Source organism: Micrasema longulum, unplaced genomic scaffold (assembly GCF_059751315.1).
Source record: "Micrasema longulum isolate JH-2025_06_02 unplaced genomic scaffold, ASM5975131v1 h1tg001124l, whole genome shotgun sequence".
Classification (NCBI taxonomy): Eukaryota; Metazoa; Arthropoda; class Insecta; order Trichoptera; family Brachycentridae; genus Micrasema; species Micrasema longulum.
Genome location: NW_028278312.1, coordinates 387623 through 408015, shown reverse-complemented (window position 1 = coordinate 408015; position 20393 = coordinate 387623). Strand labels below are relative to the sequence as shown.

The following is a 20393-nucleotide window of genomic DNA, read 5'->3' as shown; positions in this document are numbered from 1 at the left end:
TTATGTGGAAACATTTCACATTAGGAAGGCTTTGAAAAATAATGCCCCTTTAATCAATAACCTTATGCCTAGTAATCACATAATATTTCAAATATCTGCCTTCTAATAACATACAAAATGATAAATCAAACCGCTCATACACGCGTTTGTGTAATATTCATGTAAAACGGTGAATTGAACAGGAATGTTGCGTCTCATAAAACGAAATAATACGGACCAAAATGGACACCAAGTAGTTGAAACAAAAGGCATTATAGTACTACACACGTGCGTTTCCAGAAATTATTTAGCAGCCAGTAGGCCACGTGGCGACGGTATCTACCTACTGTCTACAAAAGCTTCTCTTCGGAAATCTATCTCCCTTTGTTAACCATGGAGTTGAAACAGTGTTTGATTTATTTAGTTTTTTATTGCTTACTTCTTGGCATGAACACTTGACCAATTTACTACTATGCTCTGTTTTTTATAAATTTATTAATATTGTTTTAACTTTGCTGGAATCCCACTCGTCCATGCGTTTTGTAGCTGCACGATGATTGGTTATCTAGCTTTTATATATTAACTTTGAAATACCTAAATTTTGTAAATGAGGTCTAGAATTCCAATCGTCTATGCGCTTAGTAGCTGCAAGACGTGTTGTAATCTTACTCCTTTTTATTATTCATATTTTTTATTTTTTAAATATCATTAATACACTAAATTTATTTGTCAACTTTTAAAATGTGTAAATATAAATTTCTAACTGTCTATGCGCTCTGTAGACGTCCTGTAATCTAGCTTCTATCTGCTATAATTTTTAATTGATCTGAATTACGAGGAACTAGAATCCCAACCGTCTATGCGCTCTGTAGCTGCAAGACGTACAGGGATATTTATTAATTGTACAGTGCTCTTGAGGTGATTTTCACAAAAATGGCGCTATATAAATTATCCAACTATATATATATATAGTATGTTCATACTTCTCCTTTTTCCTATCCCCCTTTTAAACAATTGCGAGAGCAACTATCGAGCGATCAAAATAAAAAAATAAAAATATATTTATAATCAGTGCACTTTAGTGTTAGATATTAACAGCAAGTGTCATATCAGCACGATAGGTTGATATTTATGTGCAAATACTATGTTGAAGGTGTGTAATGGGATTAGCATGTTTGTGTTATTAGTTTTCCGACGAAGAGACGGGTACGTCTCTAAAGCGGTAAAAACAGAAAAGTCGCAAATTAGTTGTGTAATTTTTTTTACTAATATTTGACAAAATTATTTTAGCTATTTAAAATTCACACTAAGTTTTTTTTCCATTTGGTTTTATTATTTGTTTACACGGTTTTTTAAATCTTTACAATATTAAAAAAATATATATATTTAATTTATTACTAATAAAAATCTCCGGTACAATTCTCACATAAGATTTCTTCAATCTCTGATAAATGACTATGTTATTCAATTCAATAGTCAGTAAATTCAAATAACAATTAACGATTCCCCTCCTCCACTCCTTTACTCTATTTCCTCATCCCTTAACCTTCTAACGGGCTCTTTTTTTTCTCATGTCTTATATAATATATTATTTTTCTCTTTACTGTGTAACATGTTCTCTCATCATATTTGTGAAAAACTTTAACTGGATGTAAGTACTATTTTTTATATTTTGTATTATAAATTATAAAACATCTATTGTTTTTCCTTAATAAAAAAAATAATATATTTAATAATAATAATAATACACACACATATATATACACATATATATATACACACATATATATACACACACACATATATATATATATATATGTATATTTAATATTTATTTATTTATTCTTACAAAAATACCCATTGAAAAAAAAACAATATCGTATCCCTAACTCTAAATAAAAACGTTACAATATAATTATGAGTAGAATAAATATCTTTGGCTTCTTCAGCAAATAATTTTTCAAATAAATATCAGATTAAAATTTTAAATTTTAAGTCATATTCTTAATGTGTTTTTGGATCGTGCTGAAACATACATTTACCTATACAAATATTGAAAAGATCAAAATATGCCATCAAAAGTAATTTAAACAAACAGAAAATAATTGAAAATTTACATACAGGGAACATAATATAAATTTATAGTTTTACTATTTATAAATTTTTGGAACAGTAAGAAATTACTAGAAGAACTTACAACAGACACAAACTTAACAATACATATATTTAGTAATCTTTCATCATCATTTCCTGTCCGCATCTAACGATGCATAAATCGCAGCGTAATTTGATTTTTTTTGTAATATAAAAGTAACATTATCAGAATGCCAGTTCAGAGATTAAGAAAAATTGTAGTGCAAAACCACATTTTTTAAATAAATATTTCATGTCAGTTATGTCGGTAATCGAACTAGAAACCTCTTTCATGGTAGGCAAATGCGCTGACCACTACACCATGAGGCCTACAATAAATAACAGGGAATTGAAAAAAATATGTAACAAAAATAATAATGAGAAAGAAACAGGAGATCTGTAATTTTGTAAATATTTTTTTATTAATATTAATGCACCCAGTGTGTATTCATTAAGATTATTTATGATATAAATTACATGATTTTTATACTAAGTACATAAAATAAGGTAATTAATATAGAAAAAAACATTTATATAATATGGTACAGTAAGGAAGGAAGGTAACAAAATTTGACTAGGTGGGAATGAAATGCGGAAAGACATGGTTTTAGTTGAATTTGCTTCAGTGATCGTATGAAAATAAACAACTTGTTATCAAAGAAATCAAGACTGGGATATTTGTTGGTAGACCTAAGAATTCTAGGCGGAGTGAAAACCATAATTAGTTCTATGGTTTCCTGTATGAAAAAGTAAATTTTGTCCGAGGTTTCTTGTTGGGATATTAAATTTCACATAGCCCATTAGTTCAGGCGCACTAAAGAGTGAATTAAGTATTTTGAATAGATCGGATTTTTTTCGAGGCTCTTATTTAAACTGGTTTCTAGCTTATTATACGAGTAAAATCAGTCACTCAAAAGAGCGGTTCGGCTGTTCATTAAATGCAGGCATTCAACTGAATGGCTGGGCCATTCGTTGAATGAACGATCAGCTAAAGAGTTGAACGTCGCTTAGCCTTTTTAATAAAAAAAAAACAATAATAATTGTTAAAACATAACTTTTGAATTAACTTCGTAATGTGGAGTGAGGTAAGATTAGGATAGGTTTGATAGTAAAAATCTTTTTTTCCCTTAACTTAATAAATAATCCTTAATTTAACTCAAGTATAGATTGAGTTTTTTTTGGTAGAACTGTATTTTAATAATAATAATAAATATACGTTTATAGTTTTATTCTACTTTTATTAACATTTTTTTTTACCAGTGACCGGATTTCGTCGTGACCGGCATCTATCAGTCTGAGGATGTCGGTCACGACAGAACCCGATCACTGGTTAAAAAAAAACCAAAATGAAATTGAATAAAACTAAATAGTTATTTTATTATTAAAATTAACTTGATAAGTCAAGTTTAAGAAAGAATAATTATTTATTGTTTAACTAAATCCTACCTTATCTATCCTAACCCGGCGGCTTTTGGTCGGGCCGTTTCCAAAAAGCTAGCTATCAACCAGCCAACACGTTAAAAGTTGAGTTATCATTATTTATTCAACGAACGGTTTAGCCATTCAGGTAAATGCCGGCATTTACTAAAAAGCCTATCCGCTCAGTTGGATGGCAGATTTAACTGTTTGGCGGCAATATATACGTATGTTATATATGCTAAAAACCACTGCCGAATATGTTGTAAGCCTATCCACGAAAAAAAAGATTTTTCATATCTAACAATACATGTCTTTGATAAAGTTTCTGTTTTCTTCGTTTTTAAAGAAATACTATTGTCGATTGAAGATTGGATCAAAAATGTATATGTATTTTAGCGTCCGATAATAATGATAAATATATCTCGTTCTCTAGCTACCCCCACCCCTATAAGTCTCCGTTTCCTTCCCCCTACCTTTAACCAACTCCCCTTCCTATTGTAGATGTAATAATGGATGCTGGCTATCACATTACGTAGTCTATTGAGATGCAACACCTTATCGTGGGAATATCAGGGGCTGTGTTGCATACCACAAATATAATATATATTTTTAATAATAAATCCAATGACGTACTATTAGATTAATACTCTCCTCAGAAGTAGGTACCGGTAACTGTCAATAGAATATTAATAGACAACAAACACGACAGGTTGGCAACTCAGAGGATCAGTGACGTAGGTGAGCGTATAAAAACACCGACGCACTGATCACTCACTCTTATCTTCTCAACTTTTGCAGCCCGCCATTATTGTCAGCCGAACAGTGAAAATACATGAATTCTGATTTCAGTGCTCATTTGCATTAGAAATATATTCGATTACAAATCTCGTTCATTTTAAATTGTAATTTATTCAATCTGCAATTAATCGTGTTCTTCGATTAAATTGTAAAGCAATCTTTAGAAGAGCAAAGAGCCACGCGTGAAATGTGAGATGTAGGATTTCGGTCAACTCTCTACACCACATTTCAGTCTGTAGCACAAGACTAAAAACATCTACGTGGCACGCTTATAGACCTTCTTACTGATCCAGTAGTAGAGTCGACAATTATCCAAACGCAAATGATCTTCACTATAACTGGTAATCTACACCACAATTGGTGTTCCCCACAATACTCTACAATCACAAATAAAATAGCATTTCAAATAGAGGATAACTGCCTTCAGTGCTTTCATTCTCTAATGTTTCTTCATAGAGAGACGCAGTGTTACGCAAAAAAAGTCATCTATATCATAAGAAAATGTTTAATTACAATGTATAGTAAATGTGAAAAACAAAGATTACAATGGAGACTAACAAAGATGTATTAATAAATTCAATCTTTTGATTTATTAAAACTCTATCGTTTTTATTTTTTTAAATATTTTATTTTAAAACTTCTAACATTTCTAAAATTGGACCTTGATGTTCGACAAGTAAAATTCTAATGTCTTTTGATTCGTCGAAATCATGTTTCAATTTATTGAAATCCTTTTGTTTGACCCAATAAAACAATAAATATGTTTACAGAATAGAACCCTCACTTACAGTACACCTGTTTTCAATAACTTTGTCCAAGTCTGTTTCATTGAAATATTATGTATTGCATCTCTTTCGACTTATTTTTTAAATGTACCTACACTGAAGATAATATTTTGTTTTATATCAATTATCCTTAGCATGTATAATATTTACCAATCTAAAGATGCCCATTGGAGAGTGAAAGTGGTAATTAGTCAAATAAGTAAATTAAAATGTACCAAGTATTTTAAATTGGTAAATTATATTAAAATATAAGTTATGGTATTGTATCATAACAACGGAATTCGATCAAGAATTGTCCTAAATGAAATTAACTTTGCCGTTAAACATTTTGATAAATGTTAGTAAATATTTGCGTATAATCATTAACAGACTTTTCTTTGTTTTGAGAAGTATACGTCTCTTTGTCTTATTTCTTTTGATACTAATTTCACTAACATTCAAACCCGATTTTTCAGCGTAAATAAACTTATTCTTTTAATCAGAGGCCCGGCCTGTCTGGTGCTTCTGTTTCATAGTCCATTTTTTGTATCATTTCTTGAAGTATCCTCTTTACCTGATTATACTGGGCGAATTACTATCCCAGTGTTTTTTCCACTCAGCTAAAATTGGAAGAAAACGACAGTCAAATAAAAGGTCAAGTTTAAATATTGTATTAAAAAGTTCGAAAGATGTGTTGACCTTTTTTACTTATTACCCATTTGTAGCACGTGCGCCGTGTCAAAGAAAGAGATATGTGTTTTAATTAGAAACATAATATTATTTCTAAATTCATTATTTAAAATGAGTCACGAGAAACATTTGGCAACAGCTGACTTATTATTTTAAATTCCAGATCTTCCCTTCTCTTCACGTGTCATGTCGAGTCGCCCCGACGTTGACGACCACTTGGGAGAAAGCTTCCCTATCCTGAGCAGTGCAAAACAACTCCTCCACAGTTCTCATCCTGGTCCATGCTTGGATGTTTCAAAGCCAGGAAAGCTGTTTTCTTCCGACCCCTCTACGTCCCTTAATCTCCCCCTTCATGACAAGCTGAAGTATGGCATATTTATCACCTCTCAACACATGGCCAACATATGAAATCTTACGGAGCTTAACAGTGGTGAATAGATGTCTATTAGTATTGACTCTACGTAATACTTCATTGTTGGTTATCATTTCGGTCCAAGATATTCTTAACAATCTACATTTCAAATGCTTCAAGGCGGTTTATAATATTAACTTTTAGAGTCCACGCCTCTACAACATACTGTAAGACAGACTATATATAACATTTGACCATTCGTTGTCTCAGCTTAAGGTTTATATTATAGTCACAAAGAAGATTTTTCATTTTGTTAAATCCTGTTCGGGCTGCTTCTATTCTGCATTTTATTTTAATGTCGGGGTCTAGATTTTCTGTGATGATACTGCCTAAGAATTTAAGTTTTTTCCCTTTTTAATGTTAATCGCTTACTAACCGAGATTTTTCCGTAAATATTTAATATATCTGTAAATTGTTAGTGATTTTTGCAGCAATACTTTTTTTGAACAGCTAAAAATAAGTTATGAGGCCTAAAAGGACGATGTTTCAAGGTGCCCAAAATCAGAATCAACCGAGGCTCGAAGGGACGAATTTTCTTAAATTTAACGGTCAGCGATAGCTGACTGCCTGCTTGTTAAATATTGTTTTATAATAATCAGTGAACGTTTGTGTTAGCTACAAACACTATGTGTCCTATGAGCACGTTCGTTTTATATTTTTGTGCAACTACAACTACGGTAAAGGTGTATAGTGAGATTTGGGTGTTAGCATTTTTTTTAAAAGATATCTTTGCGTTTTTATGATTTACTCAAATATTTCAGTTTTGGTGGACAATTTCAACTAGTTGTAAATAACTCACTATTTAAAAATGTTAGCATCCCGACGAAGAGATGGGTATGTCTCGAAACTGGTAGACACAAAAAGTCAGTATGTGGTTAAATATATGTAATTATTTACTAACATTTAAGACCGAGAAAGACATGGCATGACAAAATTCAATCAATACTTGCAGATGGACATGTTATAAGTCGGAATAATCGGCGCGCGTGCATGAGAAGATGAATGAATGTAGAGGAAGCGATATTTGTATGAAAAGATAGAGTGATTTAGCGTTCTACTGTGGGGACCAGAGAGTTGTTGTCTATGGTCACAGTGCCCAATTGACCTATATAGGGGCGCGTAACACGTCACTCGCCCTTCTCTGTCTTCACCAGTATTTAAATTCTCTTTAAAATATAACTTGTGTAATCCTTGTATTTTCGTGTGTAATATACCGAAAATTGTAGGTAACTTAAATTATTTTATTTATTTATTCCATGAGGTTAAATCACGTCGGGGTCACCATTTTGTAGAGGATTTATTATTAAACTCTACTTGATAGTAGCTATTTGTTAGTTCATGTAAAACATATTATGATTGAATGGATTGAATGGATTTAACCTCAATGAATAAATAAATAAAATAATTTAAGTTACCTATAATTTTTGTTTTATTACACACGAAAATACAAAGATTACACAAGTTATATTTTAGAGTGAATTTAAATACTGGCGAAGACAGAGAAGGGCGAGTGACGTGTTACGCGCCCTTATATAGGTATATTGTGCACTGTGACCATAGACAACAACTCTCTGGTCCCCACACAACCTTCTCTACCTACCCTTACGGGAAAACGGCGTGATATTTTGTTTGGTTTTTGTTTTTGTATGATATTATTTTTGATCTTGTTCCTGTGTTTCCATTTCGGTAGTAAGGTCTTAAGTACACACCTATTTTAAAATTTATTTGTTTATTGTGAAATGATTGCGTATCCCTTAAATTAAGTATTTGGTGTCCCATGAGGTTCACGGGGTGTTCTAGTAGAGGAGCTGAACACAATGCATTACATGAATTTGGATCACGTCCACACCGGCGCTGGGGCGGGGCTATGATCATCTCCGATTCGGATTCCCTCCCACGCTCTGCGGGCCCATACATCCCAAACCAGATCTGACACCCAATTCCGTTCTCGATAATTCGATACTGAAATCATCACTCTGATGGCTTTGCAATGGGTGCATAGTGCATCTCAATTGCGAGATACTAGAAATTACGATTTATCTATAATCTAATTATTGCAATACACGTTCAAAATTTATTGTGTCCCAATGACGTATAACACTGAACAACAATAATTTTTATTATTGATATTTAAAGCATCAACTTATCCTGTCAACAGTAATTACAAATATGCTAACAGTGATAATAAATGGAGAATAATTCTTTATGTAAATACTATATCCACAAATGTATCCAAATTTTTACGAAAAAATATCATACCTGCTTTTTATAAAAAAAATACTTACTTATTTATTTTTATTACCTTATACTTGTTTTTTATTTTTTACTATTATATCAAATTGCATTGAAGTATTGGCAAATACGCATTTCATAGATACATATTTTTATTTCTTATTTTTTCGTGATAATATATGCTTGCTTGTTTATTAATTTAACTTTAAAATGTCTTTCTTGCTTACCGTAACACTTTATTTATTGTTTGCTTTACATAATTTATTTCATAAGCTTATATCTTTGCATTTTTTGATTTTATGCTTACTGTTTTTTCTTGCATACCTTTGTTATTATTGTTTTTTTTTTACTTTGTAAAACTTTTTATCATATCTTTTTAAACTAATTTCACTTTTTTTTTCCTGTATATTCTGTTTATTATTTAGTATGTTAGCATGTATTTCATTTTTATTTTTTGTAAATGCCTTTTGGGCGTTAATGAACAAAATAAATAAATAAATAAATGACAATATTGGTAAATTATTGTTTAATAATAAATATACAAATACAACAATGTTTTGAGTATGCCCAATGCTTGCAGACTGGCTGGATTTTCTCCCAAAAAGTTGTTCATATTTAATTTTTTTGCCACAGAGAAGAAAAACATTTTTGAGAAGGAAATACGGGAGTCTCTCAATGTTTTGAGTGAGTCCAAATGCTTGCAGACTGGCTGGGTTTTCTCCCAGCATGGTGAATGTTACACAGTGTGTAAAATGGCCACTTAAACCAGCCAATGACAGGTTATAGGCCCTGCAAATGCTTAGACTCCCATATTCCATTCTCAAAGATGTTTTCCCTCTCTGTTGAAACAAATTAAAATGAGATACAAATACGAGTACTTTGTTAAAAAATTCAGGTGTTTACCCATCAAAATGCAATTCTTGTCCTTTAGTTTACGTTGAAAGAACATCAAGAAATATTGATATTCGTGTTAAAGAATACATGAGGAATCTTCACAATAACAATTTTTCGGAATTCGAAAATCATTCAATCAATTTAAATCATGACTTTAATAAAAATATAGGAGTTAAAATCTTACATACAAATAACAAAGTGTTGAAAGTGAATAATATGGAAATATTTCACATTAGGAAAGCTTTCAAAATAATGTTCCTTTGATCAATAATCAACCATTTCGACAAAGTTCGTTGTACGTCGGTTTGATTAGTGTCATGACGAAGAGACGGGTACGTTTCGAAATCGGTAGACATAGAAAAGTCGGTAAATGGTTATTTACAAATATTTATTAACATTTAGTAAAAAGAAGGTTATTTGTAACGCAGCAATAAGGTACAGAATAATTTCGTTTAATCGTAGCTTTAGGAGGAAGAATGCGATTTGTTAACAAAATCGCTTGAAACTTGTAGCACTTACATTAAATGCTCTAGAAACCTTCCTTTACAAGTCTCGGGACACTCATTAAGAGGGATTTTTAATTGCTGGAATTTAGAAAAGGCTTTAAGTAAATTGTAATTTTTTAAATCGTGTATCGAAAGTGATGCAAGAGGTAAATTAGACCACCGTTAGTTTACATTTTTCTACGTGATATTTTCTCGGACGTTATTTATTTATTTAGACGGCTTACGCCCTTGACAAAGTATAAAACAATATTGAAAAACAATTATTATAAAACAAAACACCTGAACACAGTATGAAAAATAAAGATACATGAAATAAAATCAGCAGAAAATAAGAACATATTTAGAAAATTAAATAAGAAATTATAACATAGGCAGCAAATCAACAATTAATAAAGGGTTTAAATAAAGAAGTATTGAAGTGACAGAGGCGATGTATTTTGGCAAAAATTTACAAAAATTTACAAAGTTTACAGTAAAACGAGTATAACTCTTAGTATATTTTTATAATTTAGGAAAGAAGTGATTAAAAAGTAACGATTTCAATTGGTATAAAGATAAATTAAATAAATCTAAGTTTCCACGTTTGTTTGCTAACACGTGGAACTGTGGAATAGGTGAGTATTTGGCATAATTATATTGTTGAACTATGTTATATTGTATTATATTCTTACCGTAATTATTTTTGTATTGTTTGTTAATACCATTTTGTTTATTTAGTAGGGTCTCGAAAATCTGGACGGGCAAAAAACTCGAGGCATAGAAGAAAAATTCACATTCTATCACTTCTTCACAATATTTCTAATAATCTTAATTCGCCTGTTTATCTGAGAGAGCTCATCCAACCTTTTTCACAACACGGACTATCTCTTCGTTCTAGCAACGAGAGAATTCTTTTAATAGCCTGTCATCGCTCTAATTTTCTTGCCTCCTCTTTCACAGTAGTAGCCGCTCGATTGTGTAATAATCTACCCACTAATGTTAGAGACACCCCTTCTTTATTTAAATTTAAATCAAAATTGAAATGTCACTATCTAGATATTTAAATTGTTCCTTTATCCTTCTTTTTGCCTTCCCATCCCCTCTCCTCTCTTCATAGTATAGTATTTTTTTTATATATATATTTTTATTTTGTAAATCTTTGTTTTTAATTTTTATATAAAATTGTAAGATTCAATTTGTCAATGTATTTATATTTTTTTCAAACTGCACGATTTGGGTAGGTAGGAAGAAATTGCCTTAAGGCAATATGCCCGCCCTTATATGTATATATATATTGTATATGTATATAATGTGTCAAATAAATAAATACAAAAAAACTAATGGGTCAAAACGTAAAACTACTCTTTTAAGAGAAGTTTTACGTTTAACTTTACCCTTACTCTTTTATGAGTAGTTTAATAACGCCCATAGGGCTTTAACAATACATTAGTCGCTTTCTGTTTGATACGCGTATGCGGTTTCTGGATTATTCTTAATTCTATGGGGTTAACATAAGCTAAAATGTTTGACCATAAAGCAAAAGTTTAAAAAAAAAAATAAATTAAAACAGTTTTTGTGATTTTGTGAAATGTGGGTATTTTATATTACAAAGTGCACAAAGGGTGCTTTAATGGACAAAAAAATGAATATATGTATATAACATTGAATAAGTGGATATGATAGCCATTGACAATAGGGAGAAAGTTATAAAATTTCGATGCATATTCGTAAAACTCTGTGGGAGAGATTGTTGCTAGTAGTCGGAATAATTTCATTAAAGTATGTCGCGACAAAGGAAAAGTGATAATGGCAGCGGTGTGTAGGAAATGATAGCTCTAGATTTCTAGAGCGAGGGTGTTATCACGTACCGAGGAAAAGTAAGGGTAGTTTTAGGAGCAGGGATGATTGAACAAAATGTTTCTCGCGCGGGAAAAAGGATTACGGATAATTCCATTAATAATATCGCACGATTTAATTACGGACATGAAAATTAAAGCTTTGGGCTTTATTCATCACCTTTATTATTATTTATTTATTTAATGAATATTATGTTAAATCACCGAAATAACTTGGCTCCATAAACAGAATATCCCCCTGATTTTACCAATGTCCGTACAATCAAAACGCTTTATTGCTCAACTGTTCACCCTCTTCTAAAAAATGCCTCCGTGGTCTGGTCTCCATTCTATGTCAATCGCATAAATCACATTGAATCAGTCCAACATCGCTTGTTTCAAAAAGTAGCGTGGATGCTTAGACTAGAGAGAGGTCATTATTCTTATGCTGATACAGAGTCAATGTTAAATATTTCAAGTCTACAAAAACGTAGAACTAATATTGATTCCGTATATATGTTCGGCATACTAAATGTTAAAATCGATGTTTCATCATTACTGGGACAAGTAAATTTAATATTCCGACTCGTTTGTTGAGAAACAATGAAGTACTGCTCATCGATCAGCATATAATAAATAATGACCTTAATTCTCCAATGACCCGTCTTTGTCGTATTGTTAACTCAAGACCTGGACTTTTTTGGTTTTAGTTTACAGCAATTTATACACGCACTGAATAAATAGTCCAGATCTTGTCTCGATGTCCCTTATGTTTGTCAATGCTTCTTTTTTTAAAAATGTTTTTAACTATTCTTTTATTGTAATATTTAAACCCGTTATATTGTGTAAATGGACAATGTCTGTTAATAAATAAATACTATTTAGGTACTAATAATTACATACAAATTAAAAGATGCGCGTTACCAGAAGTCTGATTTACAATTCCTTAGAACACGTCAAATAATTATAATAAAACTTTTGTAGGTTCCCAGAATTATTTTCGCCGATGGGTTTTGGAACTGCGTTGCGTTTGTTTATCTAGCTTAGTCTGTAAACGTCATCAACCTTCAAATTATTCCATATTCGAATTTTGCAAATAGAGTCTGCTGCTCAATCACAATGGCCGAACTTATCGGTTATAACCGACGCGATAAAAGTTTCTCATCGTGATTGTTTATCGTTTTAGCGATTCTAATAGAACATCGACTAAAATTTACGACGGAAATTTAAACTCATGCGTGCTCAAAATATTTACGTTTCCCAAATTACGATAATTCGTACAGTTCGATTATTTTTATTTTTATTTTATTTATTGAGGATATCAACAGTAATACAAATAAAAAAATGTAACAAATAAAATATACAGATAATAAAACCAATAACAGATATCCACAGAAATACATTAAATACTTGTACAATACATGCTAGTGTGTTTGTGTAAGTGTAAGTGTGTAAGAAGGTGGTTGAGTGGGTAGGAATGAGGGTAGACATGTGTGTAAATATTATTGCACAACTGTCAAAAATATATAAAATATCATGAATTAGGCAAAGAATGGCAAATAATAAAAAGAAATTTGTTTTATAATATTGTAATTTGTCATATTATTGTATAATAATTTTAAACTTAATTTGAGACAGAAATAAAAATAAAAGATGGTAGCCTCTATTCTGACGACCATGTCATGCATAACATGACAGTAAATGAATAAATAAAAAATGTGAAAATGTTTGTTTATCAACCTCCTTAATAAAATGTTGCTTTTTAACATTTTAGTTTTTATTGAAAAATTAAGAAATAATGTTTTTTTTTTAATTTTAATTTCTACAGTACTTGAAGCTCTTTTGTTAAGCAACTTGATAACCTTATTTTGTAATTTTCTTCACCATGGTTTAGTATGTATGTGCGTATGAGTGAGTGTGCGTGTGCGTGTAAGTGTGTGTATAATTATACACGCGTGCGCACGCATGCGTATTTGTTTGCATATGGACATGCAATTATTAAAAAAAAAAAAAAATGTATGTTTTTTCTGTATTTAAATTATTAATATTATAATCCTACAGCAAGCACAAGAGGGTGCCTATTTTTTGGTTTTTGGTTTTTTGTTTCTGTACTTTTGCTTTATTATATATTTAATTTTGTTAACATATTGTAACTTTATATTTTATTAAAACAAAAAAAAAAACAAACAAGCTCAAAATTTTCGTAATTAAATAAAATACTTATAAATGTAGTCGTAATTAAGTGCTTGAAAACCTTGCAATGTGCAAGAAAAACGACAAACGGATAAACATTTGGCGTTTGACCACGTGACTATGATAGACTAATCCACTTCCACTGTGATCGGTCAAGTTGGTTTAGAACTTTTTATCGACATGAAGAACATCTGTTTTTGATCTACCGGAATTACAATCATCCATGGACTCTGTAGTTGCAGAATTTATAATCTTACTTTTATTTGAAAACGATTTAATAAATGAAAACAGTTAAACATCTTATTTGATTGAGCGTAAATGAGGCTATATTTTATAAAGTCCATGGACTGTGTAGCCGTAAGATGTGATGTAATTTAGCTCCTTTCTTTTTATAACTTATATTATATTTGGAAACGAGGAAATATCAAAAATCCAACTGTGTATTCGCCATGTAGCTGCAAGACGTGTTGGGATACTTGTTTTACCGGACTGTTCTTTAAAATAAAAGTAATGGTTTGTTTAATATAATATTGTGAAGATTTAAGAAGTTATTTCACAGATTTAAATGCAAATGTAAAAAAGAAATTAAATGAGTCAAATTACATTTGTTAATAAAAAAACGTTAATGAGATCATTATTTCTGAATTCGGGTTTAAAAATACCGCATTCCTTAAAACAATATAACGACAAGAGGTATTTTTAAATAATCATTGCTATAATTGAAATTATGATTTTAAAAAAAAAAACTTAAAAAAAAAAAAATTATAATCCGGGTTTAAAAACACAATTCAAATTTTGGTTTATAAACGTACATGTATTACAAGAATTATTATTTTATACACCTACTAGAAAGTTTTTTGTATTTAACCACCCACATTTTATACGAAATAATAATTTTCCATTTTCATAAATCTCAGGTATAAACGCTTAATTTTTGAAAAATTGTCGAGAAATAATAGGAAGTGTCAGAATATGAATTGTAGAAATGAGATTTTGGCTTTTGATCTATGTAAGTAAAATGTAGCAATTGGGAATTGGTGGAAAAACTCGAACGTTTTCATTTTTATACGAATTATAATGAAATGTTCACACATGGAATATAAAAATTGGTTTATGAAAATGAAATTTTTACATGTTGGAAAATGTTTCGAAAATGGTCAAATTTCCTATTTTGATTAAACAAAAAATCTACTTTTTGTGAAGATAAATCATTGTTGTACTTATTGCAAAAATTATCTTACATTACAAAACGTACAAACCTAACATAAAATAGATAAAAAATTAAAAGGAAAAATCCCACATAGGCATTGCCTGTGCGTATACTTGATTTTATACGTTTTACGTTACACCACGGACACAATTAAAAATAAAGAGTATATATATTTTAAGATAAGAAACAAAAAACAAACCCAAAAGAACGAATGAAAACTCAATATTTCCCAAAAAACATTACTTCTAAGAAATTCTTTTATTTTTTAAAATTTTTTTTTATAAAGGAATAACCCGCTAAGCCTCTATTTTGAGGCTTGTCAGCAGGTGGGATAGAAGGGATATGGAAGGAGGTAATAAAAAATACACCACAACACCCAGACCAATTTAGAAAAAACCTTTCTTGGATTTTTTTCTTGCAACTGGCGGGAATCGAACCCGCGACGCCAGTTTCACAGATAGCCGTCTAACCAACTGCGCCACGGCGCCTGTCTAATTCATTTATAAATACTTTAGTATCTAGAGATGGTGGACGATATATTATAAGGGTTGTATATATATTTTTATTTTAATAATAATTATATGAACGGCATTTGAGTAATACGAGTAGAATGTTATTGTAGTAATATTAATTAATATTGTTGGTAATTTAGTTAACCTGTCATTAGATGGTTCAGTTTTAGTGCTGCAGAACGGCGTTTAAGTAAAAAAAATAAATACATATTACACTTTTTTACCTACTAAGTCTAAAGATTTTGTGGTGGGACACATTTGTGGCCACTTAAACCAGCCATTGACAGGTCATAAGCCCTGTAAATGCCTAGACTTCTATATTACGTTCTCTTAAATGTTCTTTGTCTCTGTTATAATATGTTTATATATCATTTTTATAAGGACAGCAGGAATTCGCTCCAAAGCAAACAAACCAGCCAGAAGTCAGTTGTAAAATTAACAAACATATTTGTTTCTACGTAATGGTGATTACTTACGTGTTAAAACAAAAGAGACGTATTTGAGGGTTTGAGTTATCAAAAAATATACTTAAATTTCTTGCAACAGAGAGGGAAAACATTTTTGAGAAGGGGAATATAATATATTCAATTTAAATATGAACAACTCTCTAGGGAGAAAATTCAGCCAGCCTGCAGGCATTTGGACATACTCAAAACATTGTTGAATTAACTACCTGGTAAAAGAAAAAGTATAAAAAAAAATTTTTAGGCGTTGCCTAGTAAATGGATTGGTTCAGCCGGATGAATCTAATCCACATGATAAAGGTTTCAGCTCTTTTACTTCACAAAAGTAAACAGATGGAAGAGTTGAGGAAATGTGGTAATGTGAAATGTTCAAACATGGGCAAAATGGTGAATGTTACACAGCGTGTAAAGTGGCCATTTAAACCAGCAAATGGCATGTCATAAGCCCTGTAAATGCCTAGACTCCTATATTCCCCTCCTTCAAAATGTCCCTCTTATTTTTCCTCTCTGTTGCAACAAATTTAAACATGAACAACTCCCTAGGGAGAAAATCCAGCCAGTCTGCAAGCATTTGGACATACTCAAAACATTTTTGAAAAAATATGCTCGCTGCTTTTAAATTTCTGTAGGTACGAGACTAAAAAATCTAAAATCTCGTGCATATTTGAATGAACACCGGTCTGAAATGGTTAAATAAAATATGTTCAAAAAATCGGTTTATTAAACTTCTTAGATTTTCACGGCCGTTCAGATGCACAATGAGATTTTCTGGGTTTTAATGTCGTGTGTCGTTTGTAATGTTTACCGACGTTTTGTTGTAAGTTTAGTTAATTTTGACCTATTTGGGCTTTGTGTTTATCTTGACCAGTGCCAAGAGCCAGTCTTATAAAACCAAAAACATCAAGTAGTTTATTAAATTTGGCTACAGTGAAGGTAACTCGGTTATAAAATAATATTTGTTATTATGTGAAGTGACATGGTTAAAAGGTAACACGGCGGAGAGTTATGCAAATATACGATGACATCCCTGAAGAATTTAACTCTGGGGTAGTTTGGCGGTGACGTCATAAGGGGTGAGAAACTAAAGGGAGGTAGTCACGTACACGGTGACAGGGATGAATAGGAACCCTTTTGCCATGAAACATGTTATAGTATGATTCAAATCAAAATTTATTGGGATGTAACGTAATAATGGGGTTGATTGGTTGAGTACTTTAATTTGATAACTTGGGTATTAAAGAAAATATATATTTATATATTGTTTCCTTGATGGTAGTTCAAAGGTGTGAAAATAAGGTTTATTTAAAAAAAAAAATAATAATAATGCGCCATATATTGTTAGGATTTGGAAGCAATAATTAAAGCCCAAGACATCAAAGAAACAAGACAGGTGTAATCTCTGATGTTTTAAAATTCGCAATACAAAAAAAAAACATATGGCCATTAAGTGTAATATGAGAATTTATAAAGTACCCGTAAAATCAATAATGGGATATAGCGTTGAATCAAGGGCGGAAATAGTCAAGACCAAACAAATATTGAGGACTTCCGAGATGAAGACACTGATAATGATAGAAGGTAAAACTCCCAGAGATCGTGTGATAAACACCAGAATAAGAGAGATATGTGAAGACATCGTTTCATAGATTAGATAGTGAACGAGGCATTGATTTGCTTATGTCCAAACAATGGACACCACCCGGCTCCTTTATACTGCATTAAATAATCAGCTTTATGGGACTCGTCTTCGCAGAAGTTGTTTTAAAAGGCAAAAAAACAGCTGGGAATCTACCTCACAAAAGAAACAACCCTCTAGATAACTTATCACATAGATCTTTAGTATGGAAGCAAAGTAAATCTTTAACATCTCTTAAATATGTATGTTTTTCTGAAAAACACTTTTGTTTGGGACTCGTTTCGCTTTAAAAATCTGTAAAAAAATATACGACTTTTAACTATTTCTTGTAACTATAAATATCCAATCGCGGGGTAATAAATATAACTAGTTAACTTTAAAATCAGTATTTGTGACTGACCCACTAAAATTAAAAAAGTCACGCATTCAAATCATCTTAATATGGTTTCTATAAATCAAGACCTGCCTATTTGCAGTACACATTCATGGAGAAAATATGTGTTTTTAGTGTGTGTGAGTTACCTTAGTGAGTTAATTGAATTATTAAAATAAAAATAGAATGTCTAATTACATTTCCCATTTATAGAATAATTTTATTAATAAGATTATGTGAATAATATTAAAAATATTTAAATAATATCTACTAATTTGTAGAAGTTAAAGCAAGAACAAAAAACAAAAAAAAGAAACATTCACAGTTTATATAATAGCATTTCCACATTTGAAAAGTTTATGAGTTTGTCTGTACAACCTGACCATAAAAGGATGAGGTAGGTAAGTGCCTGTGTAGGTATTGAGAAGGTTTAGTACGGGAGGGGGTGTGCGCCACCATATAACACCGAATAATAGCCATTATAACAAACTTTATTCGCGAAATACTCCGGGCTGTTAATTTAAGTTTAGGAATTATAATTATTTTATTACAGCTGAGATAAATCTACATGCAGAGCTGGTAATGAGCGGGAGGAAATTACTACCAAGACGGGGCTTTGTTTTGAAACATTTGTTAAATAAACACATTATGCTGTGACAGCTTAAGAATCTTAAAGATGAAAGCTGACAAAAGTACTTAGCTTGAATCCACGTGCCGGATTAACAAATTAAAATTAAAATCTGACAGTGAGCAGTCGGTTTAATGAATAACATATTTTTTATACTAAAACATCGTGAGTCCAGAATAAAGTTTATAATTATAGGGATTCACCGCGTAGTAAAATAATTACTTGCTAAGAAATAAACAAGTTTTTTGAAAAATAAAATAAAAAAATATGCAAGTGACATTTGTAAAATACCGAACTGCGGTGGATAAAACCATAAATAAACAACCTATTTTTTTAAATACTTAATAAACTGTAATATTCTAAAATTTATTTAAGTGTATTATGTTTAATATAGAATAGGAGAACAAATATAATATTTGATACCAATATTTTTTTATAACTTAGTTGCATCGAGGTTTAGTTAATGTTAAATAAAATTATTTTTATTTTTTACTTAAGTACCTTGAATTATATAACTTTATAAGGACATTTAATGAATCTAATCTCCACATTCGTTGGATAATGCCTTAACAAGGCGAAACAATTATCACGAAAATTTTGTTTTTATTATTATTTATTACATTGCAACCCATTATGTCAATCTTTCTTAAAAAATGGTTTCAAACGGTTGGCTGAAAAAATCCATTGTTCCCATTTTCCCAGAAAAAAGGCATGAAAAAATTTAAAACAATTTTCTTGAATAACCAATTTTGTATTAAAAAAATGGCCCAGGTTAGCCATTTTACCCATATTTAAAACAAAATGGCTAAAATTACTCATTTGCTTGAAAACAATTATTTCGCTTAAAAACAATTAGTTAAAGCAATCCATTTTGTAAAAAAAGTCACTTTTATGATTGGTATTACGGGTTTTTTTGTTTCTTAATTAATTATATAATTATTTGTAAAACTTGAGTATAAATAAAATAAATGATAGTTTTGCAGTAGTAAATCCAGAAATGATATTGAAATCAACAAATTTCATGAATAGCATTTATGATGATAATATGAAATTTTTGCTACTCACTCAGCACGGTAAAGTTGACTTTCAGGTTTCTGGTCGGCGAGTTTCTGAAGTCCACTCTGCATCGGTAAACTCCAGCATCAGTGGCCCTGACATCATCTATGAGGAGTTGGGCGGGGGCCGCAGAGGCTCTGAAGAAGGCCCGGGGTCCGAACCCCGCAGGGGAGGACCAAAGCTTAGCCGACGTGAACTGTCGCCCTCTTACGTCGAAACTGAAAAAAATATAATAAAATTTAATTCACTAAAACATATCTAGCGCGGATGTCAACTGACAAACAGAGATATGGAAAATGATCCCAATTTCTCACTAAAGTAGAGATAATAAAAAAAAACGATTTTATGTGTTACAATAGGTTGAAACCTTCGTTCACTTAGTCACTTAGTTCCTTAGTTTATCAGTCAGTAATTCTGACGCTTCATTACGAATTCTGTATATTATTCAAGATGTAATAAATATACATTGAAGCATAACATCATTTTTATTCTTTCATCTCTAACTGGGGTAGAAGCTCTCTGTATCATTTAGTTGAAATCCTACATTGGTGACCCCGACGTGATCCGACGCGATGCCCCACCGTCATCAACATAATATAAATCCCACATAATATTATGTACATATATGTTTATTACCAGTTAACAGTGTTTTGACATAACGTGGATTTTCGAGCGAGTCA

General features: G+C 31.0%; 1 protein-coding gene across 1 annotated transcript in view; it reads right to left on the bottom strand.

The window, feature by feature from the left end:
* Positions 1 to 20393, bottom strand: part of LOC148276933 (uncharacterized) — a gene marked incomplete at its 3' end in the record, with an annotated part of 191739 nt that overhangs the window by 114241 nt on the left and 57105 nt on the right. Inside the window, exon 3 of the mRNA XM_088233568.1 lies at positions 19723 to 19931. Within this exon, the coding sequence (XP_088089694.1) occupies positions 19723 to 19931 (209 nt within the window). The remainder of the gene's footprint in view (positions 1 to 19722; positions 19932 to 20393) is intronic.